The sequence below is a fragment of the Sus scrofa genome, chromosome 4 (assembly GCF_054392235.1).
Source record: "Sus scrofa isolate SSC_HxYL_T2T_F1_AM1 chromosome 4, Sscrofa_HxYL_maternal_Yorkshire_Landrace_v2.0, whole genome shotgun sequence".
In the NCBI taxonomy this organism is placed as follows: Eukaryota; Metazoa; Chordata; class Mammalia; order Artiodactyla; family Suidae; genus Sus; species Sus scrofa.
Window position 1 is genome coordinate 123,395,623 of NC_139386.1, and position 26,517 is coordinate 123,422,139.

The 26,517-nt window shown below is 36.3% G+C and overlaps 1 protein-coding gene across 16 annotated transcripts in view; it reads right to left on the reverse strand.

Annotated features, from left to right (window-relative positions):
- Window positions 1–1,391: 1,391 nt before the first annotated feature.
- The window catches only part of SLC35A3 (solute carrier family 35 member A3), a 74,947-nt gene continuing 49,821 nt past the window's right edge, over window positions 1,392–26,517 (reverse strand). For 6 of the 16 annotated variants that reach the window (XM_085020936.1, XM_085020935.1, XM_085020933.1 and 3 more), the window contains 7 exons: window positions 23,477–23,681; window positions 17,304–17,458; window positions 17,100–17,222; window positions 14,516–14,684; window positions 11,696–11,814; window positions 10,937–11,070; window positions 1,392–5,781 (listed from right to left, as the gene is read on the reverse strand). In XM_085020936.1, coding sequence (XP_084877062.1) covers window positions 5,691–5,781; window positions 10,937–11,070; window positions 11,696–11,814; window positions 14,516–14,684; window positions 17,100–17,222; window positions 17,304–17,458; window positions 23,477–23,663 — 978 coding nt within the window. In that variant the 5' untranslated portion in view covers window positions 23,664–23,681 and the 3' untranslated portion in view covers window positions 1,392–5,690. 16 annotated transcript variants of the gene reach the window in all.

Consider the following 26,517-nt stretch of genomic DNA (forward strand, 5'->3'; position numbering starts at 1 on the left):
GCAGGAGAACTTCCATATGCTGTAGATGTGGCCATAAAATTAAAAATAAATAAATAAAATTCTAGCATTTAATAGAATTGTCATTAAATGTCAAAACTGAAAACTAAAATACTACATATGTACTTAGCACTGTATCTGGTTATGTTTTTCTATTCTCGAGTCACATCCATATGTTCAGAACTATTTGTCAAAATTTCTGAAATTAAAAAATGACAATGTATAAATTTTTAGTCTATAAACAATTGTCATTGCTGTGTCATCCTCATCAATTCAGGAGGACGTGTATTACCACTGTGTAGTAAGGAATTTTGCCTTACCCAATGTTCGGGCCTACATCCTCAGGAGGTCCCGGTGATAGGAATGTCTTTACTATTCACGTTGGGCCCCTCAAATCACACCTGATAGTTTATGCTAACAGGATGACCTAAAATGAGCCCTTGGAGCCTGGTGTCAGCTAGTGGTCCAGGGCGGGTCAGGGCTGGAAAATAAGTCCAGCCGTTCGGGCAAAGAATCAATCCATCAGGCCAAGTAACAAAGCTTCAGTAAAAATCTGAACACCAAAGTGTGAACGAACTTTTGTGGTTGGCCACAGTCTATGACACACATCTACAGATATTATACTAATCACAGATGGTGACCAAAGTAGACAGCATTGTCCAAGACTCCACGTGGAGTGAACAGTTGTAAAGAAAACCTGGAGTTTGGACCCCTCCTAGACTTTAGGTATCTCTTCCTTTGGCTGGTTCTAATTTCTGTGTAATAAATGCTATAGTGAGTATAAGAGCTTTCAGTGAGTTCTCTCTAGTGAATTATTGAAACCAAAGGTGAATTCGAGAAACCTTTGAATTTATCATCACCAAGATACTCTCTACAAGAGTAGAATTTCAAATCTTTGAGATTTGAAGGCAATTTATTTCCTCTGATATTTTCTTTTCTGGAATGTATATTTAATCAATCCTGCTTTGAAAAAAAATCTCTTTTAAGAAGAATAGGAAAGATAATTATGATTACTAATTGCTGGTCACCATCTGACTCTGTTAAATGGCAGCAATATCTATAAGATATATTTGCACAGCACAGGGTTCAAGATTGGGATATACTTTCAAGAAAACAAGTATTCCAATACAAAAAAAAAATATTTAAAGCTTTTCAGTTAGTGCTTCTCATAAGAAGATCCAAAGAAGAGTATATATTTTAAAAACGCTGATGTTCTTATTTTATAATCTTTTTAAAACAGCATTTTGTACAAGGTTACTTCAGTAACAAAGGTGCGAAGAGAATCCTTTATATTGCTTATCATTTGATCTCTATGCATTGAATTGATAGTCACAATGGAAGCAAAATATTCAAATTATAAAGAAAATGTATACCAATAATTGTAATTACTTAACTTTGAGGCTGGCAAAGCTATAATTTATTTAAAGTGGAAAAAAAATTTAGGCTGTTATCATCATACAGATAGAGAAATTCTAACTAGCTTAAATAAAATCCCATGTTTCATGCTAGAGCATAGGCTAGAAAAAAGGAAAGAAGATCATATCCATGACAAAGGTAACTAGAGAGGTAGGAAAAGGCTCAGTGAGTCATTTTTGATATAGAGAAAAGAATAATTCATGGTTAAGTCAAACACAGATGAATAGGGAAATAAGGAAATACAGGGAAAAAATTTACAGTTATGAAATAATCTATTTTCATAAATCTACTGAATAGATAATACCTGGATACCAAAAAGTGACAATGAGAAATTTATCAATTAAAAGGGCATTTAACAAAAGACCAATTTATACATTCCTTTGAATTATGTCCATAAAAATTTTAAATATACAAATCACAGCCCCGAACCCCAAAGAATCTTCCTAAGCAAATGAAATACACAGACATGTAGACAAATTTAGAATCCAAGTCATTAAAAAAATAGTTAAAACATCATAGTAAATTATATAAGAAATAAAAAAGCAAAATGACTAATATATACAATTGTTAAAGTTTCAAATTTCAACAAGAGAGCAATGGTGTCATAATTTATTTAAATAGCTTCTGTTCACTAATACTTGTATAATATACTTATTTTAAAATTGTCAGTGGATTTAAATAGCAAATGTTGAAACAACAAAAAAATTGAATTATAGTTATTCTTAAAATATCCTAATTTAACCTATGTGTCCAAGTTATGAATTACAGTACTATTCTCCAGAAAGTCAGGTATTTGGTAAAGCAAGGCACACAGGACCAGATTTTGATAAAGGTGCTTTTCCTTTGGTCCTATAATTACTTTAAATATGCTACATATCTGGGAGATTATTAAGATGACTTTCAATATAGCATAAATAATTTGATAAACTTTTTCTTATATAGAGCATACATTCACATGTAATTAAATATTAACAACAATGAAAGTGTAAATAAAATGAGTGATGCTAAACTCTTTAAAAACAAAATGAAACTCCGGTGACATTTTATAAGTCTAATCATTTGATATGTAAGAAAAGTATATCCATTCTTAATAGCCTGTATTACTTTAACTCTACTGAGCCCAAAATCGATTTTAAGGAGACTGTCTCCTTAAAATCTAGTTTAAATATCAAACCACTTTTCCTTCTATGAAACTGTGACATTCGATATAAACTGATGTAAACATTTAAGTTCTGCACTTCTACACTACATTTTCCACCGAGAAAGTAATCTACAACTTCTCTAAAAATCACTTATTAAGGAATTGATAACACTGCTGTGTTGAAAAATATCTACATGTTGCATTTCAAACTTTTCTTCCAAAATACCATATTCTTAATTTTTATAGAACTATTAACTGGCTCTCTTCTCCCATGAGTTAGTACCTTTTTATAATGAACAAAGTAGTGGAGAGATCACATATAAACTTTAAGAATTTAAATAATCAAGGAAGCATCATTACAAAAGACTGATACAATAAGGTTTCTGTGGGTCATAAAAACACAACATAACACAGAAGAAAATGGCATTATCTGTACATACAACATGACCAAGAATACAGGTCTGCCTTCTCAAATATGTTAACTTCTTTATGAATTAAAAATTATAAACTACACAAAGCTTTAATAACCTTCCAGAAGGCATAATATAAATTATGCCTGTCTAATTTTGCTTTGAAAATATATCTTAGACTATTTTGCCCATTCTCAGAATTCTTGATTACATTTTATAAACTTTTGTGGGAATGTTGAAAATTGTGTTATTTTGGACACCTGAAAATATATTACTACTATAACTAATATGTCTGATATTTAATAATTTACTTGTATCTTTTTTTTTGAAGTCTTAAAAGAGAGAAAATCTGAATTAATAATCAATTATGAATGCACACCAAATTAATACGTAAGTACCCAACCAGTACTTCAGTGTGAGCTGAAACTGAATCTTTTGTATTTAGTCTTAAATTCTGTGCATATGGAGTTCCCGACATGGCGCAGTGGAAACGAATCCGACTAGGAACCATGAGGTTGTGGGCTCGATCCCTGGCCTCATTCAGTGGGTTAAGGATCCAGCATTGCCGTGAGCTGTTGTGTAGGTTGCAGACGCGGCTTGGATCTGGTGTTGCTGTGGCTGTGGTGTAGGCCAGCAGCGACAGCTCCCATTAGACCCCTAGCCTGGGAACCTCCATATACCGAGGGTGCAGCCCTAAAAAGACCAAATATATATACATACATATACATATATAAAATTCTGTGCATATATGCAGGATTTAGATTTCCCTTAGCAGTAAATAATAAGACGTAAGTCTGAACATCATTATAGTCTAAAACACCATCCTCAAAATATGGTGAAGTTATTAAATAAATACTTTATACTTTAAAAGATGGCCACTGAAAATCATAAGCCAGGGTTCCAGAAAGTTTACTTGGTGCTATTTTGGAATCACCAGCAAATTAATTTAAAATATTTTGTAATTTTAAACATTTTTTAAAACTCTGGATGGACAGATTAGGCCTGAGTCCTGCAGAGGCTAGGTTTGCATTAGCAAAGTGACATAGCCAGTCCTAACTAGCCAAGAGTCCCCAACAGTTTTTAACATAGTACTGTTGGGCCAAATTTTATTTAAGAAAATCCATTAGAATTCTATAAAAATATTTTGTATAGTTTTTATACTATCAGGACGGGAGACTTTTAAAAATAGATAATATATGAATGAAAAAAATAAAATTGTTCCTATACACAGTAGGTAATTCTGTCTCTAGTTAATAATTAAATTAAACCCATATTCCAATTGTAGAAAAGTATTTTGTGCCCACCAATTCATTTGATCACATCTGCTATATATTCTCTCCCTGAACCAACTTATTAAATAACTCACATAATTTGTAATTTCAACTCCAGTGCTAATCAAATGGCAAAGAAACCCATTTAAGACACTAGCTTAAAGCAAAGCTGTGGCTCTTTCAGCTTTTGCAGGGCCACTGAAAGGGAATGCAAAATTTGGCCGCCTCTCTTGGTCATGCAATCAGAGTACTCCTAGGAACACCGGGTTTATGAGAGGCCTAGAAAATTCTTCTGAGCAGCCTTCAAGTTATAGTTATAGCGCCATTTAAAATAATGTAATATCATGGCAATCTGGAATGTGTTCAAGAAAAGTCATTTTGGTCTCAATTTATTGACATATGTACTACTATTTTTTTGGTTGTTGTTTTGTCAACCGTTGCAGATTAAAGGAAGTTTTTACAGATCAGTGAGTAAAATATTCACCTAAAAACGCTCTAGTTGTTTACAGTATATGCTTTGATAGTTCAAAATTCTCCAAATGGAGACATTAGACAATAATTATTAAATTATTAAATGAGTATTTAATCCCTTTAAATTACACTTTTAAACTTTAATGGAAGTTAACACACATAAAATTTAATTTAGAGTAATATTAAGGATTTATCTGATTTACAGAAAAGAAATACAATTAAGAGTTTAAAGACAAAACTCCATTAGTATGAAAGTGACTGGCTACTATCTAGCACAGGAGTAACTAAATTGCTTTTAGCATTTTAAAGCACTAAAAGATCTTAAAATGTAGATGGAGAAAAAGATGTGTATATTTCTTTGCTTTTGAATACGAAGTTTATTCTCTGACAAATCAGACCCAGAATGTTACTTTATCAATTTTTATGCATTTGAACTTTGCAACATATAGCAATCCTTTGTTAAGTAATCTTCTGTATAAATATAAAAATCTCAGATACATGAAAATGTTTTCCAAATCATACTTCTACTTCTTCACAGCTTTATAGGTAATTATAATTATACTTTTCAAACTCTGAATATTCCATGTTATTTGATCTATCTGTACAGAAAGAGTAAGGTAAAAACATTTAACAAGATTAAATATTTCTAATTTGCAAAATTGATGTCTGACACTTGTGTGCTCTTGCAAAGAGTGCATAGGATGTTTTTCTGCAGCAATCAAGAAGGTAAAATCTTTTTAAACTCAGATTTCAAGTTTCTTCCAATTCGAATCCCTGGAAATACTTTCAAGTTTTGATTTCTAGATGCAACAGACATTTTGTTTCATTACATATATTTTATCTTTAAACTTTTATATTTTCAAGCCATTTGAACAATATAATCAGATTCAGCACGATGACTTCTTCTTAGAATCCTCTGTGCAGGATTAATGTTGAGATTCCCAGTGCACCATTGTGAAAAACCAGATAAAGAAAGTATTACCACTACGCTTTAGTGGGATTTCCTGCAGGTTTGGGATCATAACCATATAGGAAAGTAGCTGTTATTACAAGGATGGCTCCAAGAAAAAAGACACTAAATAGGTGAAGAAAAAAATGAAAAAGAGAAAATCAGATTAAAAACAAAACAAGTTATATTTCTCTACTATAAAAACAAACATAATTTGGGACAAATGTTCCAGTAACGTAGCTAACAAAAAAACGAATACTTACTTCATTCTAGGTATTCAGCTAAGTGCTTTACATTCATTACCTCAGTTCTCACAACAGCCATATGAAGAAGGGCTGGTACTGTCCTTATTTGTTTATATAAGAGGAAACTCAGGTTTGGAGAATTTAATTAATTTGCTTAAAGTCCCACAGCTTTAAGTGGAAAATAGGATTTAAACTAAATGGGAGTTCCCGCTATGGCTCAGCAGTACAAATCCGACTAGCATCCATGAAGACATGGTATCAATCCTTTGAATCCTTGGCCTTATTCAGTGCATTAAAGGAACCAGCGTTGCTGTGAGCTGTGGTGTAGGTCCTAGTCACGTCTCATATCTGGAGTTGCTGTGGCTGTTGCGTAGGCCAGCAGCTCCAGGTCCAATTCGACCGCTAGCCTAGGAACCTCTATATGCTTCGGGTGTAGTCCTAAAAAGACAAATAAGTAAATCAATAAATACATAAATAAATAAACTCGAATATGTCTGACTCTAGGGCCAAGCCTGCCCTTTTAGCCACTGCGCTACACCACAGTCTCCCAAAGCAAAAATGTTTAAAGTGTTGTATTTCATTGTAATAGGCCTTTTGCCTATAATATATTGAATAATGAAAGATCTCAATTTATTACAAAATTTGAAAATATAGAGGGAAAATCTCATTCCTTTTCAAACCAAAGTAAAGTTCAGGTTAAAATCCAATGTAGTAATAAGCAAAACTCAGGAGTGATTTTTATAGACTGCTTTATGAAAGGAAATTAAATTAAATGCAGGAAGACATTAGTTTCTTCTTTATTTCATCTATCCATCTATCTAATATACCTTACTATAAACTGGAAATGAATTTAAACTGGTACTGGAACTTAAAAGTGAATGTAAACTAGAATATCCATCTTAACTTTTAACATGATAGTCTTCAAAGTGTGATTATAGGGACATGAATTAGCCTTGTTTTTATTTTATTTATTTTTTCTTTTTAAGGCTGCACCTGTGGCACATGGAAGTTCCCAGGCCAGGGGTTGAAACAGAGCAGTAGCTGCCGGCTTACGCCACAGCAACACTGGATCCTGAGCCACAGCTGCAACCTATGTCGAAGCTTGCGGCAATGCTGGATCCTTAACCCACTGAGTGAGGCCAGGTTTCGAACCCACATCCTCACAGACACTATGTTAGGTTCTTAACCCACTGAGCCACAATAGGAACTACTAGTCTTGTCTTTAAAGTTGTTATTAACAGTTGAAAGTTGCTCTCCCACTTTAAAAAAAATTCTGTAAGGGAAAAAGTTCACTAATCCTTTTTTTAGACTTTTTTTTTTTTAGTAACAGTGATGAGAATTTATTGATTTAGTGATAGATTATTTTTATTTTATTTTTGCTTTTTAGGGCTGCACCTGTGGCACATGGAAGTTCCCAGGCTAGGGATTGAATTGGAGCTACAGCTGCCGGCCACAGCCACCGCAACTGGGGATCTGAGCCACGTCTGTGACCTACACTACAGCTCACGGCAATGCTGGATCCTTAACCCACTGAGCAAGGCCAGGGATCGAACCCACAACCTCATGGTTCTTAGTCAGATTTGTTCCCGCAGCACCACGGCAGGAACTCTGTTTTTTTGTTTTTAAGTCATTTCAATTTCAGAAACATGGGTTTACACGTGCAGGTGTATATCTTACTGAAAAAATACTTTTTTGTCCCTTTGCTAGTTTACATGTTCATTTACTTGTTTTATTCCCTGCATGATTTGAAGATTTAAAGTTAACACCTTGGTGGTTTTTTTGTTTTTTTTAAAGTATGCCTTTTTAAGTTACCTTAAAAATCTACAAGTTCCAGGAGTTCCTGTAGTGGACATCGTGGCTCAGTGGTTAACGAACCTGACTAGTATCCATGAGGATGTGGGTTCAATCCCTGGCCTGGCCTTGCTCAGTGGGTTAAGGATCTGGCTTTGGGGTGAGCTATGATGTAGGCCACAGACGCAACTCGGATCTGGCATTGCTGTGGCTATTGTGTAGTGGCAGCTACAGCCGAGATTTGACCCCCAGCCTGGCAACCTCTATATGCTGTGGGTGCGGCCCTAAAAAGACAAAAGGCCAAAAAAAAAAAAAAAAAAAAAAGCCTACAAGTTCTAGAGTTCTCCTGTGGTGCAGAAGGTCAAGGATCCGGCCTTGTCACTGCAGAGGCTCTGGGTGCTGCTGTGGCACAGGTTTGATCCTTGGCCCAGGAACTTCCTTCCACATGTCACAGGGATTAACAAAAACATCTGCAAGTTCCAGATATTCTCAAATAATTTTAAAGCACATAATTTCCCCATTTAATGGATAGGGAATCATTAAATAAGCATCATTAAGACATAGGTACTAATTATCAGGGTAGTTTTACTAGCTAAGTAATTCATTCTCCTACCAACCAAAAACATTTAAATTAATGCCTCAGAAAAATTAATTGCACGTCCAGACCTAAAATATGTAAATATGACCATAAATCAATATGTATGTCCAGACCTATTGTCCAAGTTGCTAGAGAAGAACTAAACCACACATGTTCAATACAGAAATATAATAAGCATATTATATTTTTCTACTATAAATTCCATTCATAATCCTATCTCACAAACTCTAACACATGAATTTTACTAACTGTATTAAAATTTTAAGGCCTGAACATTCATTCAACAAACATACTGAGTACCCATTATGTAGAAGGCTTCAGCCTTCCTTACTTATTATCAGATGGTGATAAGTCTTCAGAAGACAGGTGGAAAGAATGTTGGAAGAAGGGGGCGCATTTTTATTTAGAGAGATCACTTGATAAAGGGATATTTGGGCCAAGATTTGAGGATGTGAGGGAGTATGCCACGTGATTATCTGATAAGTATTCTAAGAAGAATAAATGGCAAATTGACACCCAAAGCAGAGGTTACAAAAGCAAAAAAAGAAGAAAAAAGGGGGGCGGGTACAAGAGGAAAGTAATATGAGGATAGAAAGGTAGCTGAGCGCTAAATCCAAATCAAATAGGCCAATGATGATGACAACTTTTGAGTGACATGGGAAGCAATTAGAAGGTTTCTGAGAAGGTATGATCTGATTTACACTGAAAATCATTCCAGTTAATGAATGGAGAAAACTGGGGGACACATATGAAGACAAGAAGCAGGGAGGCAAGTCAGAAGACTATTTCCTTAATCTAGATGACAAATAAGGGTGGTTTGGACCATGGGGTAACAACAGAGGTTGTGAGAAATGGCCAGATTCTAGAGATATTAAAAAGGAAGAGTTGACAGGATTTGTTCTGGATTAGAATGTCATATGAGAGAAAAGACATGCTGATGACCTTACTTCGCTCACAAAATAAAAAATCCCCCCCCCAAAAAAAGAATGGGGAGTTCCCCTCGTGGCTCAGTGGTTAATGAACCCGACTAGCATCCATGTGGACTCAGGTTTGATCCCTGGCCTCACTCAGTGGGTTAAGGACTTGGTGTTGCCATGAGCTGTGGTGTAGGTTGCAGACGAGGCTCAGAGGCTCAGATCCCATGTTGCTGTGGCGGCTATAGCTTGGATTCCACCCCTGGTCTGGGAACCTCCATATGCCTGGGAGCGTCCCTAGAAAAGGCGAAAAGACAAAAAAAAAAAAAAAAAAAAAAAAAAATTCCATACATTTTAACTTCCTCTCATAAATCTATCTATATCCATATCTACAGACTCTGCCTTCTCTTAGGTTACTCTGCATAAACTTTTCCTAAGTCAAAAAGGACTTTGGCTTAAGCAACTAGAACAATGAAGGTACTACCATTTACCAAACTGGGAACCCTGACAGAGATGGAGAAAGAGTTATCTAGTAGACATTCCAAGTGCAATTATCAAACAGGCAATTCAATATACAAGCCTGGAATGCAAATTTTAATTTGGGAGTTATTAGCATATGGATGGTATTTAAAGCCAGGAGAATAGAGATCACTGAGGGAGTGAGTCCAAATAAAAGAAGTCCAAGGACAGATGAAGAGAGTAGTACAAAGTTCAGAGGATGAAAAGATGTGGAGGGGAGTGAAGTTAGAGGAAACCAAGAATGGTATCATGGAATCCATTATAATATAGTCTCACTGCTCTGGGATTACAAATTAATAACTGTAAAACAAACAAAGACCCATTACACTTCATTACACACACACAAAAAAATCTCATTACATTTTACTCTTCCTAACTTTGTCTCCTCCTTTGGCATCCATGACACTATGTGGTCTTGGGTCTCCTGCCTCACCCATCACTCCTTTTACAATTCTTTTCCAGACTCTTTTCCAGACCACTCTTCTTCCTGCCACCATCTAACAGAATTTTCTCATGAGCCACATTCTTTGCATAAACAAATTATCCTCTTCAAGAATGTCATCCACTCTCCTGGCTTTAGCTATATAAATTCATTTTAAAATGTCATTATATGATTTATTTTATGACTATATATGACTTATTAACTTTTAAAAATACAACTTTAACTTTGGGGATAAAATCCCACTCAGATCCATTGGTAAAATTCTGGCCAGCCAAATTGTATTAAAAAAATTCTGGTGTTAGATTTTCTTTTATGCATTTAGTTTGAAACACTTTTAAAAAGACAGCTAAATGAATCTTATATTTCCACGATTCTTCAAAAGTTGTAATAGAACAAAATTTTTCAGGTCAGATCTTATGAAGAATTCTTTTTTTTTGTCTTTTTTTTTTTTTTTTTTTTTTTTTTGCTATTTCTTGGGCCGCTCCTGCGGCATATGGAGGTTCCCAGGCTAGGGGTCCAATCGGAGCTGTGGCCGCCAGCCTACGCCAGAGCCACAGCAACGCAGGATCCGAGCCGCATCTGCAACCTACACCACAGCTCACGGCAACGCCGGATCGTTAACCCACTGAGCAAGGGCAGGGACCGAACCCGCAACCTCATGGTTCCTAGTCGGATTCGTTAACCACTGCGCCACGACAGGAACTCCTTATGAAGAATTCTTATTTTTCTGTATACTTTTGGAAATTTAAAGAAATAGAAAAGATCATACTACCTGGTTGGTACAAAATCTTGTAGCCAAAAATAAGATATCAGTGTTGATAATATTATGGACAAAGAGGTTGCAAATCCTTTTAGAATGTTATCCGCATATTTAATAACAGCAGCTATTACAAGGCCTCCCAATGCCTGCAGAAGTTTTAAAAAATAAACATACGTAAAACTGCTTTTCAAAACAATCTCAATGAAGCTTTAGGCTTTTATCCTATAAATCTAATCCCATTAAAGTAAGATTTTTTATTAAACATCTCTTATAACCAACAGACTTCTAGATTTTGTTCAATAGACCCCTTATTTCAATAAGAATCTGATAAAGTATAACTGGCAAAATGTGCAGTTTGTTATAATGGAGTTTGACCACATCATGAATAAAACAGCTATCCTCATCCAATTCAGTAATTAAACATCACTTGTTCAGACAAATGTGGGAAGACTGGACACTCTGATTAATAAAATACTTTTACTTTTGAGTAAAAATAAAGTATAACTTGAAAGTTGTTTTACTAGCCCTCTAACAGCCTAACTTGACTTTCTTCCTCTGGTTTCCTCTCATTCTAATCTGCTGTTCACTGCTGTCAGATTACGCTTCCTAAAGCACTTTAGTCATTCCCTTTAAGACTATAGGAAGAACTTTCCACCAAATCCTTCTCAAACTCCAAATTGTGGCTACTTAAAAAAAAAAAAAAAAAAAAAAATGAGGTTTAACCATATCTCATGCTGCAGGCATGGCCAGAAAAGACTTTAAATGCTTTACCTGAAGAACAACTACTATCCAGGTCAGGCGGTTATATCCCTGAAAAAATCCATTCTTTGATACTAGTTCTCCATCATAAATATATACACCCATTAATCCAAATATACTCCCAAAGAAACCTAAAAATAAAAAAGTAAAGTCTATGTCATACATCATTTGGTTTGTCTGCAGAGATAGTTTTCCATTGACATTCTAAAAAATTTTAAACACTTTTCCTTTTTGATAAAATCTGACTTAAAATTTTTTTTACCTATATATTTATATAAACATAGCCAAAGTATATTTTTATAAAGCCAAAAAATTTTAATTTACAAATCAATAAGCATTGATTTATTATGTAACTAATTATACAAAGGACTTGAGCATCCACAGGGGTCCTGGAACCAATCCCCACCTTTACCAAAGGATGATGGTACTCCTAGCAAACTTAAGTAACAAGATTCCTGTTTCTCCACTCTGTTGCTGTCTATCATCAATTAGCGGGATAGTCAGAGGTTTGAAAAATTAAAATATTGCTTTAATTTGTTGTTTAAATCTCAAATCATCTGTAACTTAATTATGACTCAAAACTTTGAGTCATTACCATTATCATTAGATTGCGTTAGGAGGTTAAATCACAGAAAAAGAAATTCATGAACTATCACAGAATCATGAATTCCGACCTTTCATTTTTATCTTATAATTCGAGAAAATTTTGAGCAACTCACACAAACCTGAATATTTTTTTCTTTCTTTTTTGACATTTGCATATTTATGTAAATAGCTGACATTAGTGCTTAATATATGAAAGTACTTTATTCTGAACACTTTACAACATATGAAGAACAATACTTAAGTGTTTTTATAGAAAGGAAAGTGAAGCAGAGGAAAGTTAAGAAATGCCACACAGATCATAAGTGATAAAATCAGGATTTGAGTAATCAGACTATAAACCAAGATTCTTTTCCTGTTTTGTTTATTTTTTAAATTAAAAAAATTATTATAGTTGATTTACAATGTTGTGCCAAAAAACCAAGATTCCTAACCACTATACTATTGATATATTCTTTCTGAAATGGCGAATCCTTTTCAAGTCTGAACTTGCCTTCTAGGCAAACTGAACAAAGACAAGCTAACTTAATTTTGTCTTTAAAAGTATTTACCTTGAAGGTTCTTAAACAATATATACATATTTCTACAAATTTTGCAGAGAAACAAATAAGTGCTATGTGACAAAATGAAGGTTTGGTATGTTTGTTATCATATTAAAGGAAAACAGTTGAAAGGATGGACTTTAATCAAATTTGGAAGGTTTGTTTGAGATGGTTTGACTTAAATACAGGCTATTAGGATTACAGACAATTCATTACATAGGGACTTTATAGGGCCTATTATGACTGTTATCGTGAGATGAGGTATACCTATTAAGTTGATGTGAAGAAAAAAACCATGCTTTCACAGAAAAAAATAATGGTTTCAAAGATGGGCTTTTGAGTCACAAGGACAGAGGCTTAAAATAGAATGTACCGATTTGCAATTGAGCTACTTCTCACATGTGGCATCTTCCAAATGAATATATGAGAATACTAAATTCTGAAATCTTTGTATGAGGAGTCAAATATCATAATACTGTATATAAATAGTTTAAATATCTGTTCAAAGGCAATCTTTCAATAGGTAAGAATTTCCTTTTAAACTGCTTACCTTCAGTTAGAAAATGTTGCAGAATTTAAAAGCTAAAATACAACATTTTGAAATGAAAAAAAAAAAAAGCGGCAAGAATTTCTTCATTTCAAACTTACTCCATTTAAGTATCTTTTTTTTTTTCTTTCGCTTTTTAGGGCCCCACCTGCAGCATACGGAGGTTCCCAAGCTAGGGGTCGAATCGGAGATGTAGCTGCTGGTTTACACCACAGCCACAGCAACGCCAGATCCAGGTCACATCTGCAACCTATACCATAGCTCATGGCAATGCCAGATCCTTAACCCACTAAGCAAGGCCACAGATCGAACCTGTGTCCTCATGGATGCTAGTCAGATTCGTTAACCACTGAGTCATGACAGGAACTCCTAAGTATCTTTCTTTTTTTTCCAGCTTTATTGTGACATAATTGATAAATAAAATATAAGATATTTAAACTGTACACTGTGGTGATCTGATATACAACGTGGTGACTACAGTTGATGACACTGTATCATATTATTGAAATTTGCTATCTTCATCTCTTTTTCCAGGAGGAAAATATGTAAGTTATCTGCAACATCTTTAGGGGGCGGGGTACATAGCAACCAAAGATACAGGCTCCGAAAGGTGAGGACAGAAACAGGATACATACACTTTGACGGTCACACACCTAAAATTCCATATTCTTGAATAATGAATAATAATAATAATGAATGTCTTTTATTCATTTAAAATACAGTTTTTCAGGGAGTTCCCATGGTGGTACAGCAGAAACGAATCCAACTACTCTCCCCAAGGATGCAGGTTCAATCTCAGTGAGTCCAGGATCTGGCATCGGCGTGAGCTATGGTGTAGGTCGCAGACATGGCTAGGATCCCACATTGCCGTGGCTGTGGCGTAGGCCAGCAGCTGTAGCTCCAATTTGACCCCTAGCCTGGGAATTTTCATATGCTACAGGTGCAGCCATGAAAAGACAAAAAAAAAAAAAAAATAATAATAATAATAAAATATAGTTTTTCTAAAGGCAAAAACCTTGCTATATATTTAGAACAGCAGATTTCATTAAATGCTTATTTAATTAAAGATACATAGAAATCTTTGAACATAACAATACAATCACTTTAAAAAAATGCCATTAGAAAACTTTTAAAACTTACCAAGTTGAATATTTCTTATCCATACTGATTGTTTGGTTTCTTTTAAGATTTTCTCAAAGTAAACCCCAGCAAAGCCACTTGAAAAACACGCTGTGAGAACTGCCATGAGGCCTACAAATTGTGAGCCAGCTGAAAGTTCCTTCTCGAGCTCTTGAGAATCTGAAGGCCACTGAGGAAAGAGAAAAAAACAAAATTGAAGTTTAATTCCTATAATATTTTACAAAATGCATATTTCAGAGCCCACTTGAAGACTTTAAGGTAAAAATGCAACCATTACCATTCTTGGGGAGTGCAGAGGAGAGCATTTGAAAGAAAACCTTATAATCATTTTTTTCCCCATAGTGTATTACCATTACTTGACAACTTCAAAAAAAAAAAAAATACTCTCAAACAGAGAACAAATAAATGTACAGATGCACAAAATAACCTCTGCAAGAACTTTAGTTGTAGAAATTCAGAGCGTGAAGTGCTGGATCAGCAAAAATGGGTCTAGAGTTCTTGGTACATTATGGAAGGTCCTTATCATGCTAACCATTCTGAGCTTATCCTGTAGAGCAGTGTTCCTCAAACCTCACTTATCTATCATCTTGACGGTTTTGGTCAAATCTATGTTCTACCCAAACTATTAGTTACTTGATATTTTAATTTAAAATACCTTTTTAAAAAACTGACTTTAGCTTACCTTAAACTATACCTATAAAAATGTCACTTATAGTTTTGAAATGCCCATTTGAATAAATATTAGAAATATTTATTCAAAATATACATACCACGCACTGAGGAATGTGATGCCCTCCCCCCTTTTTAAAGCTTTTTAGGGCCACACCCATGGCATATGTAAGTTCCTAGGCTAGGAGTCAAATCGGAGCTGCAGCTGCCGGCCTACACCACAGCCACAGCAATGCTGGATCCAAGCCACGTCTGTGACCTACACCACAGTTCACCACAACACTAGATCCCCCACCCACTGAGCAAGGCCAGGGATCGAACCCACATCCTCATGGATACTAGTCGGATTTGTTTCAGCTGCGCCACAACAGGGACTCCCAGGGGCACCTTTGGATGGTTGGAAATTGACATGGTTGGATTTGTTTTTAGATGGATTATTGTGGTGACTGAGTGGAGGCTGAATTTTGGATGGGTAAGACTGAAACAAAAAAAATCAACTAGAAGGCAAAAGATTACTTGAGACACAAAGACGGCATGAAATGGGAAAGTGAAATGGGAAAGTGTTAGGAGAGACAAATAAGAACAGAAGTATTAGAAAGCAGAATCAGGAAGGTCTTAGTGATTGGGTAACAGGTTGAAGGAAGAGTCTAGGACAACTCTCAGGCTGAGTAAATAATGACTGGAAAAAACAGGTTTTGTGGGGAAAAGGTAAAGTTTAGTTTTGGATATGCTGAGCTTATAAGGCCCATCGAATAATGAAACACAGATGTCCAACGAACTTTTAGATATAAAAATCTGAAACTAGAGGCAATAACCAGAGCTGATTACACAGACCAAGAAGCTATCAGCATATGTGTTAATAAAAACTTCCAGAAAGAATGAAATCTCCAAAAATAAGGATAATATTTAAGAGAAATAACAAGCCTATCAACAACCTCAATATCTAATGGCATGTGAAGGAAGGGGAACCTGGGAAGGAAACCAATAAAGCATCATTAGGAAGATGTGTGAAAGCCCAGGAAAGAACAGTATCAGGGAAGCTGATAGACAAAAGGAAGGGAATGGTTAATCTCAAATGTCTAGACATCCAGTAAAAATTTGCTTTGTTTTACATATAGTGTTTCATTTTCCTAACTAGGCTGTTTATTTCTTTATGTCAGGTAATTTTATTTCTTTGTGTCATTTACAGTCCCAAAGAAGCATCTTACTCAAAGGAAGCCCTCAAAAGATGAAAGTGGTAAGAATAAGCATTTAATGGCTTCAACATATTAACAGAACTGGAGTTCCCATCGTGGCGCAGTGGTTAACGAATCCGACTAGGAACCATGAGGTTGAGGGTTTGATCCCTGCGCTTGCTCAGTGGGTTAAGGATCCGGCGTTGCCGTGAACTGTGGTGTAGGTCGCAGATGCGGCTCCTACCGTATACTGCGTTGCTGTGGCTCTGGCGTAGGCCGGTGTGGCTGCAGCTCTGATTGGACCCCTAGCCTGGGAACCTCCATATGCCGCGGGAGCGGCCCAAGAAAAGGCAAAAAAAAAAAAAAAAAAAAAAAAAAAAAAGACAAATTAACAGAACCATACTCTCCAAAACAAGGTTTTGAAATTGTGATAAAAATGAAAGGTATGGAGTTCCCATTGCCGAGCAGCGGAAGCGAATCTGACTAGTATCCATAAGGATGCGGGTTTGATCACTATCCTCGCTCAGCGGGCTGGAGGTCCGGCATTGCGGTGTCGTGTGGTTTAGGTCGAAGATGCCGACTTGGATCCCGTGTGGCTGAGGCTGTGGCATAGGGCTGGCAGCTGCAGCTATGAATTGACCCCTAGCCTGGGAGCTTCCATAAGCCTTGGGTGCAGCCCTAAAAATAAATAAATAAAATAAATAAATAAAATGAAATGTATATTTATCTTGAACAGTTACCTGTACAAAAGCAACTCCTGTCATCAAGATTACTAAGGAGAGCCATTGGTACAGACCTAATTTTTTACCAAGCATCGACACAGAAAATAACGCTGTCGTAAGAATTTTCAACTGATATGTGACCTGAAAAAGAAAATAGCTAATGTTATTGTTTGTTTGCTTGTTTGTTTCTTAGAAGGAGTACTAGAAATGTATTTTAAGTACCTGATAAGTAGCTGCATCTAAATTTGACAGTGCCACATAGAGTAAATTATTCTGAAGAGTATAGATCCCTGATGGAATAGCAAGTTTAAGTGTTTCCATAGGTTTATTAAGAATCTCATCATGTAGTATTCGATTCAGTGCTCTTAGACTACATTCTAGAAAAAACATGAAATGTGCAAAATCAATAATTAAGTAACTCTGAATAAGTTAAATACAGTCTCTGTCAAGGCCTCAGTTTTCTCACCTGCAAAAAACTGGAAATTTGGCAACATGTTAAGATACTTTTAGGTCCAAAGTTTACAGACATACCTCAGAGATACTGCAGGTTCAGGTCCAGTTCATCGCCATAAGGTGAAATGTCACAATAAAGTGGGTTATAAGAATTTTTTTTTACCAGTACATATAAAAGTTATGTTTACAGTATACTAGAGTCTGTTAAACTATGCAACAGGATTATGTTTTTTAAAAAAAATACAATGTCCATACCTTAATTAAAAAAATACTATATTGCTAAAAAATTCTCACCATCATCTGACAACACAGGGTTGCCACAAATCTTCAATTTGTAATAAACACAGTATCAGCAGTAAAATGAGGTATACCTATAACGTTAACGATGATAATATTTTGAACGTTAACTATTATAAGGTAGTATATTAAAAAGAGTATTATCTTTCTATTCTTTCATTGGAAAATAAATCAAATTGATATGTGCACGTTATGTATCTATGATAACCAAAACCTCAAAGTGTTTGTCAACCAAGTATTCTTCGTCATAACATTATAATATATATTTTATAACACATTTTATCATCAGCCATCCATGATAATTAATAATTAGGAAGACTTTAATCATAAGAAGAAAGTAAATCAGTTAAGGAGAGGGTTTGGCTCAAACAACAGAAAACTCAGAGTTCCTGTTGTGGCTCAGCGGTAATGAACCTGACTAGTATCCATGAGGATGCAGGTTCAATTCCTGCCCCTGATCAGTGGGTTTAGGATCCGGCTTTGCCATGAGCTGTGGTGTAGGTCACAGATGTGGCTGGGGTCTGGCCTTTGTGTGGCTGTGGTATAAGCTTGCAGCTGTACCTGTGATTCAACTCCTAGCCTCGAAACATCCATATGCTGCGGGTGTGGCGAGAGGGAGAGAGAGAGAGAGACGGAGAGACAGAGAGACAGAGAAAAGAAGGAAGGGGGGGAGGAAGGAAGGAAAAAAGAAAGGAAGGAAAGGAAAGAAGGGAGAAAAAAAAGAAAGAAAGAGAGAGAGGAAGAAGAAGGAAGGGAGGAAGGGAGAAGGAAACTCATTCAACCAACACTGACTCAAACTCACAGGGATCTGTCACATGTATCCTGAGTCCAGGTCCAAAGCTGTTATAGCAGCTCAGTGAGGACATCAGAGACCAAAGCTATGGCTCCCCCTCTCTCTATTGGCTTTTTATTTTCATACTTTTCTTCTACTGTCTACCTGATTATGGCAACAAGGTTACCAAATGACTAATGCACCTCTGATTGTCTTTCCTGCAGCAGGAAAGAAGAGGAGGAACAGTGGTCTAACAGGCATCATTTTCCCTCTTACTGACCAGCACTGCGTGTTGCGTATTTATCCCCTGCTGCAAGGGAGCTTGAAAATCAAGTCTTTTCTTTTACATTCTCCTCATCAAAGACAAAAAAGAGAAAGGAGTTAAAAGTGAGCTAGCCAATACATCGTATCAATCACAAAAAAAAGTCGGAAGAACTTTAAGGGATACATTTACCCCAAAGAAAGGAAAAGATCTAAGAAAACCTATATTTTATAGATGATTTTTTTCTCCCAACATAAAACTGAAAATTTTGATTATGAAAGCTGTTTTTAAATTAAAAAGAAATTTAAGGAATGCTACCTGATATTCACTTTCCTGGCCCTGAAATAGTAAAAAAAAAATTATGTAAGTAAAATAGAAATTGCCAAAAGATTTTTTTTCTTAGTTTTAGCAGAAGAAAATCTAAAATATTACCTCATTTTTAAAATTAAATTTTAAATAATTAATGCTATCATATATTTTTCTCATTATCAGTATGAAGGTAGTGAAATTGAGTCCTAGGGTTTAATTTGATTTCTCTGATTGCTAGAGAGGTTGAGCATCTTTTTATCCATTATTGGCCATTCAGATTTTCTCTTCTGTGAGTTACCTATTTCTATATCATTATTATTAATGATTACACATGATGTAAATATCTTCTCTCAGTCTGGTTTTTTTTTTTTTTTTTTTTGGCCCCACCCATGGCATGCAGAAATTCCCAGGCAAGGGATCAAACCTGTGTCCCAGCAGTGACCCGAGCCACAACAGTGGCAACACCAGATCCTTAATCCACTGAGCCACCAGGGAACTCTCTCTTCTCTCAGTCTGTAGCATGGCTTCTCATTTGGTTTAACATGTTAAAAAAAATGAAAAAAGTCTTTTTCACTTTAATGTACCCTCAAATTATCTATTTTTCCCTTTATAGTTTGCAGTTTTTAATACCTTGTTTGAAATAATTCATGGTACCAAGGACATAAAATTTTGCCTTTTAAATGTCAATCCTTAATCCTTCTGGAATTTATTTTTATGTATGGTATGTCTATTGGTGCATCGGTTCACTGAAAAGTGGGCTTTATGGCATCTCTCCACAATGCCAACTGCTCATGTCAAAGATACCTTTGGCTCCACAGCGCTAGATGAGTGGATACTTTCCACTCATCTACACCTTAGCAGCAAAAACACTGCTTTCTCAGTTTCCTATTACATTTTCATGGCTCTTTTTCTATACTGCTGATGACCCCTCAGTCTCTTTATGTTGATTCCTCCTTCTCAATCTGGCCTCTAAGTACTGGGAATTTTATAGCTTAGTCTTCAGTCTTCTTCTCTTCTCAGTATATACAAGTACATACTACATTATTCATCCAACATTTGAAGTAATATATAAGTTAACGAATCCTGCTTCATAGCCATGTATTCTATTTGACATCTCAATCTGAAGACCTTACAGACATCTCAAATTTAACATGGCCCAAAGACAAGTCTTAATTTCCCCTCAAATCTACGTTTCATATATCATTTATTGAACACTCATTCACTGAGTAATTTAATCTAAAAACCAAGGAACTATTTCTCAAACTGGGTTCTTCCTTTTCCTTGACCTTCACACACCTAACCTACTAGCAAGTGACGTCACTTGTTGCTCAAAAAGGTATCTCATAAATATCCTCTCTTCTTTAACAACATAATCTAAGCCATCACCGTCTTCTTGCCTGGACCATCTCAAGAGCCTGCACTTATTCTTGCTCCTCCCCCTCTGTCAATATAGCTGCCACATTGGTCTTTTTGTTTGCAAACAGACCACATTTTGGAGTTCCGGTCGTAGCTCAGCAGTAACAATCCTGACTAGTATCCATGAGGACGCAGGTTTGATCCCTGGCCTCGCTCAGCAGGTTAAGGATCCAGCCTTGCCATGATGTGGTGTTGCTGAGGCTGTGGCTAGGTCAGCAGCCACAGCTCCGACAGGACCCCTAGCCTGGGAACCTCCATATGCCATGGGTGCAGCCCTAAAAAGAAAAAAAGAAAAATCATATTTTAAATATTTCAGTTATTTCCCTTTGCTTTTACAGTGAAATTCATAGCCTATTCTTGTAAAATACCCTGTAGAATACCTTCTAAATACCAATTCAATCTCTCTTTGTTCCATTCTCTTCCCAGATCAATATGCTCCAACCACACTGGCCAACATGGTAGTTTCAAAAGTATACTAAATTTACAAACAACCCAATTAAAGTAGATATTTCTCTAAATATCTACAAATGGCCAATAAGCATAGGTGCTCAACATTATTAGTTATCAGGGAAATGCAAATCAAAACAATGGGATATCACTTCACACCTACTAGAATAGCTGTAATTTTTTAAAAATGGAAAATAATAAGTGTTAATGAGGATGTTGAGAAACTGGAACTTTTGTACATTGCTGGTGGGAATGTAAAGTGGTGTAGTTGCTATGGAAAAGTTTCACTTCCAAACGTTCTTCAAAACGTTAAACACAGAATTACCATAAGACCTAGCCATTCCACCCTGAAATATATATTCAAAAGAAATGAAAGCAGGGACTTGAACAGAGACTCATATGTCCACTGCAGTATAATTCACTGTTTATCATAGCACTATTCACAATGGCCAAAGGGTAGAACAACTCAGGTGTCCACCAATGCAAGAATCAGTAAAATGCTACATAGCTCTTTCTTGATTTACATGGGGTTACATTCCAATAAAACTGTCATAGGTTAAAAACATCATAAGTCAAATGTATTTAATGCACCTAAGCTACCAAACATCACAGGTTAGCCAAGCCTACCTTAAACGTGCTCAGAACACTTACATTATTCTACTGTTGGTAAAATCATCTAGTACAAAGACTTTTTTATAATAAAGTGTTGACTATCTCATGTAATGTGTTGAATATTGTACTGAAAGTAAAAAAGCAGAGTGGTCATATGGGTACAAGTGGTTGTACGCGTATTGGTTGTTTATCCTCGTGGTGACATGGCTGACTGGGAGCCGCCATTTGCCATGGCTGCCCAGCACACTGAGAGTACATCACCAGCCTGGAAAAGATCAAAATGCAAAATTCGAAATACGGTTTCTCCTGAATGCGTATCACTTTAACACCATCGTAAAATAAAGTAAAAAAAAAATCATTGAATTGAATCCTATCATAAGTTGGACACCACCTGTGTGCATATATACACACATATACATATAATGGAATATTATTTAGCTATCGAAAAAATTCTAATACATGGTACAATACAAATAAACTTTGAAAGCATTATACTGAAATAAACCAAACATAAAAAGACAAATTTTGTATGATTCTACTTGGATGAAATATCTAGACTAGGTCAATTTATGGACACAGAAAGATCAGAGGTTTCCAGGTACTTAGGGTAAAGGAGAAAGGGGAGTTATTGCTTAATGGTTAATTTCTGTTTGAGGTGATGAAAAGTTTTAGAAAAAAGAGTGCTGATGGTTGCACAACTCTGTTAATGTAATTAATACCACTTAACTGTATACTTAGAAATGGTTAAAGTTGCAAATTTTATGATATATCTATGTACACAGATATATCAAACTACATAAAACTAAAACTTCAAAGAATTAATAATGTAATATACAAAAAATCCCCATTGAATTGTACATTTTAAAATAAGTAAATTGTATAGCACCTGAATTATATTTTGATAAATCTTTAAAAAAAAAAAAAAAATCAGGAGTTCCCCTTGTGACAGAGCAGAAACAAATCCGACTAGTAACCATGAGGTTTCGGGTTCGATCCCTGGCCTCACTCAGTGTTGCCGTGAGCTGTGGTATAAGTTGCAGACGCAGCTCAGATCCTGCATTGCTGTGGCTGTGGCGTAGGCCGGCAGCTGTAGCTCTGATTAGACCCCTAGCCTGGGAACCTCCATATGCCATGGGTGTGGCCCTAAAGAGCAAAAAAAAAAAAAAATCAAATTAGTCACTGCTGGACTGATCATGCAGCAAATAAATAAAAAGTCTTGACTTTAGTATAAAATTATGACTCCTTTAAATTACTCTTATTCTCAAATTATTATAAATACAAGAAACTATGCTTCATCTTTAAGGCATTAACCAGGAGACATAAATCAAGATATAGATTAGAATAAAATATAGTTATTATTAGACTAAAACTATCTAATAAAGTGAAAATTGAAATTTTCTTAGATAATGCAATAGTGTTCAAATATATAGTTATCAATATTTATTTATATATATGTATATATAAAATGTGTGAATAATTCCAAAACAATTAGGTAAATTGAAATGACTTAAAAACAAAAAACCAGAGTTCCTCTCATGGTGCTGCGAGAACGAATCCGACCAAGAACGATTAGGTTGTGGGTTTGATCCCTGGACTTGCTCAGTGGGTTAAGGATCCAGCATTACCGTGAGCTGTGGTGTAGGTGGTGTGGTGTAGGTTGCAGACACGGCTCAGATCTGGTGTTGCTGTGGCTGTGGCGAAGGCCGGCAGCAACAGCTCTGATTAAATCAGACCCCTAGCCTGGGAACCTCCATATGGCGCTGGTGCGGCCCTAAAAAGACAAAAGACCAAACCAAACAAAACAAAACAAAACACCTAGATACCTACTGCTGTCTTTGTAGACTAATAAAATGCAGGCCATTATTTTCAAAAGTTCAGCAACAACCACAGCTGTGGAAGACAGATAACGAGGTCCTTCCTCTTTTAAAGTTCTAGAATAACGCATCGTTAGAACCAAACTGGTAGTCTGAAAGACCAAAATTCCCAGGGAAAGGTATTTTAGGTTGGCTGACATTGTTTTATCTTCATTTGCCTGCAAAACAAATAAACACAGGGCAAATAAACAAAGTTAGAAAACACAGAAATTGAAATATATTAAAAACCAATAACAGTTGTCTTGCTCCAAACAAGACAGAGTAAGTGCATTCCATCCTTTTCTTCTGGCTAATTACAATCATAATCTTGCACCAAAGACAAAGCAACTATAAGAAGACTCTGAGGAGCTCCTACTGTGGCTCAGTGGTAAGGAACTCAACTAATACCCATGAGGATGTGGATTTGATCCCTGGCCTTGCTCAGCAGGTTAAAGATCGGGTGTTGCCCGGAGCATGTGGTGTAGGTCAGTAACTGCAGCTTAGATTTGTCCCCTAGCCTAGGAACTTTCATATGCCATGGGTGAGGCCTTAAAAAGTGGGGGAAAAAAAAAAAAAAAAAGACACAGGTGAAAAAAATAAAACAAAACTGGCTAGAGACTGCAGATCTTTTTTTTTTTTTTTTCTTTTTCTCTTTGGGAGGCACTCACAGCAATATGGAGGTTCCCAGGCTAGGGGTCAAATCAGAGCTGCAGCTGCTGGCCGATGCCACTGCCACAGCAATGCCAGGTCTGAGCCGTGTCTGTGAACTACACCACATCTTGAGGCAATGCTGGATCCTTAACCCACTGAGTGAGGCCAGGGATTGAACCTGCATCCTCATGGATACTAGTCAGGTTCATTACTGCTAAATTTCAGATCTTGTGTGATGACCCAGCAATGAATTCCCTGGAGATATTTTTGCCGCTCATGTATCTGACTCTGAGTGCTATAGCAGTTTACAGCCTGGAACCATCACCAAGTGTAGATCCACAACAAAAAAGCCCTAAGAAAAAAGGGACTGGAAGACAGAGGCCTGCAGGATGGAATCCCCCCATCTGAGGGCTATGCAATCTGTGGGGCAGACTCTTGCTGACCATCCTCATAACGACATCTGCATAATGACAACAGAGGTGGCAGCCCTCCCATCCTCCATCAGGGGTTTCGGCCACAAAGACCACAGGGGCAGAGCTCTGCCAATCATTCCTGCACCATATAAGGTGAATGTCAGCAAACGTGCATCACCATTCCTCCCTCCTCAATGTCTGTCTACTGATACAGAAATTCTAGTAGGAACCAAGGTCTCATAACACTCAAAATGTCCAGGATACAATCTAAAATGAGTATACTCATCATACCAAAAGACAGGAAAAATATCAACTAAGATGAGTAAGGACAATCAACAGACCAAAAACACACAACTGACTGAGATGTTGAAATTATCAGACAATTTTAAAGTTGAAAAAATAGTACAGGAGTTCCCATGTACCTTTCACCAAGCTTCCCTCAATGAAAAAAGCAGTAAGGTTCCTATATTTTTCTTAAAATAATTTAATATTAACTCTAAGAGACTCACTTTAAATATGAAGATAAAAATATGCTAAAGAGTAAAAGGATGGGAAAAGACAGGCCATGAGAAAAAGTAACTGTGAGAAAGTTGGAGGGGTTAAGATTATTACCAGGCAAAATAGATTACATAAAAATTATTTCTAGAATTAAAGGATACTTCATAATGATAAAATCATACATCAGGACGATACATCTATTATAAATGTGTATGTGCCTAATAACATAGCTTCAAAATAGGTACAGCAGGAGTTCCCGTTGTGGCGCAGTGGTTAACGAATCCGACTGGGAACCATGAGGTTGCGGGTTCGGTTCCTGCCCTTGCTCAATGGGTTAACGATCCGGCGTGGCCGTGAGCTGTGGTGTAGGTTGCAGACGCGGCTTGGATCCCGTGTTGCTGTGGCTCTGGCGTAGGCCGGTGGCTACAGCTCCGATTAGACCCCTAGCCTGGGAGCCTCCATATGCCGCGGGAGCGGCCCAAGAAATAGCAACAACAACAACAACAACAAAAAAAAGACAAAAAAAAAAAAAAAAAAGGTACAGCAAAAACTAATAGAACTAAAAGGAAAAATAGTTAAATCCATAGTCAGAATGTAAGATTTTATACTTAGGAATAAATGTGACTTGGGAAATGGAAGACTTATATGCTGAGAACTATAAAATATTAATAAAGGAAATTAAAGAGATTCAAAGAAAGGGAAAGATATCCCATGCTTTCGGATTAGAAGAATTATTTTGTTAAATGGCCACACTACCAAAAGCAATCTACAGATTTAATGCAATCCCTATCAATTACCCATAGCATTTTTCACAGAACTAGAACAAATAATCCTAAAATTTATATGGAACCATAAAAGACTCAGAATTTCCAAAGAAATCCTGAAGTAAAAGAATAAAGCAGAAGCATAACCCTCCCATACCCCACACAATACCACAAAGCTACAATAATCAAAATGGCATAGTACTGGCACAAAAACAGACATTTGGATCAATGAAACCGAAGAAAGAACCCAGAAATAAACACACACCCCTATGGTCAATTAATCTTTAACAAAGGAGGCAAGAATATAGGGGAAAAGAGAGTCTCCTCATCAAGCGGTGCTGGGAAAGTTGGAGAGCTGCAACGTAAATCAATGATGTTAGAACACACCCTCACACCATATACGAAAATAAACTCAAGGAGTTCTCATGGTGGCTCAGCAGTAATGAACCGTGAGGATGTGAGTTCAATCCCTGGCTCTGCTCAGTGGGTTAAGGATCTGGCATCGTCATGAACTGTGGTATAGATTACAGACAGAGCTCAGATCTGATGTTGCTATGACTGTGGTGTGGGCTGGCAGCTGTAGCTCCAATTGACCCCTAGCCTGGGAACTTCCATATGCCACAGATGCAGCCCTAAAAAGACCAAAAAGCAAACAAACAAACAAAGCAAAAATAAATTCAAAATGTCAT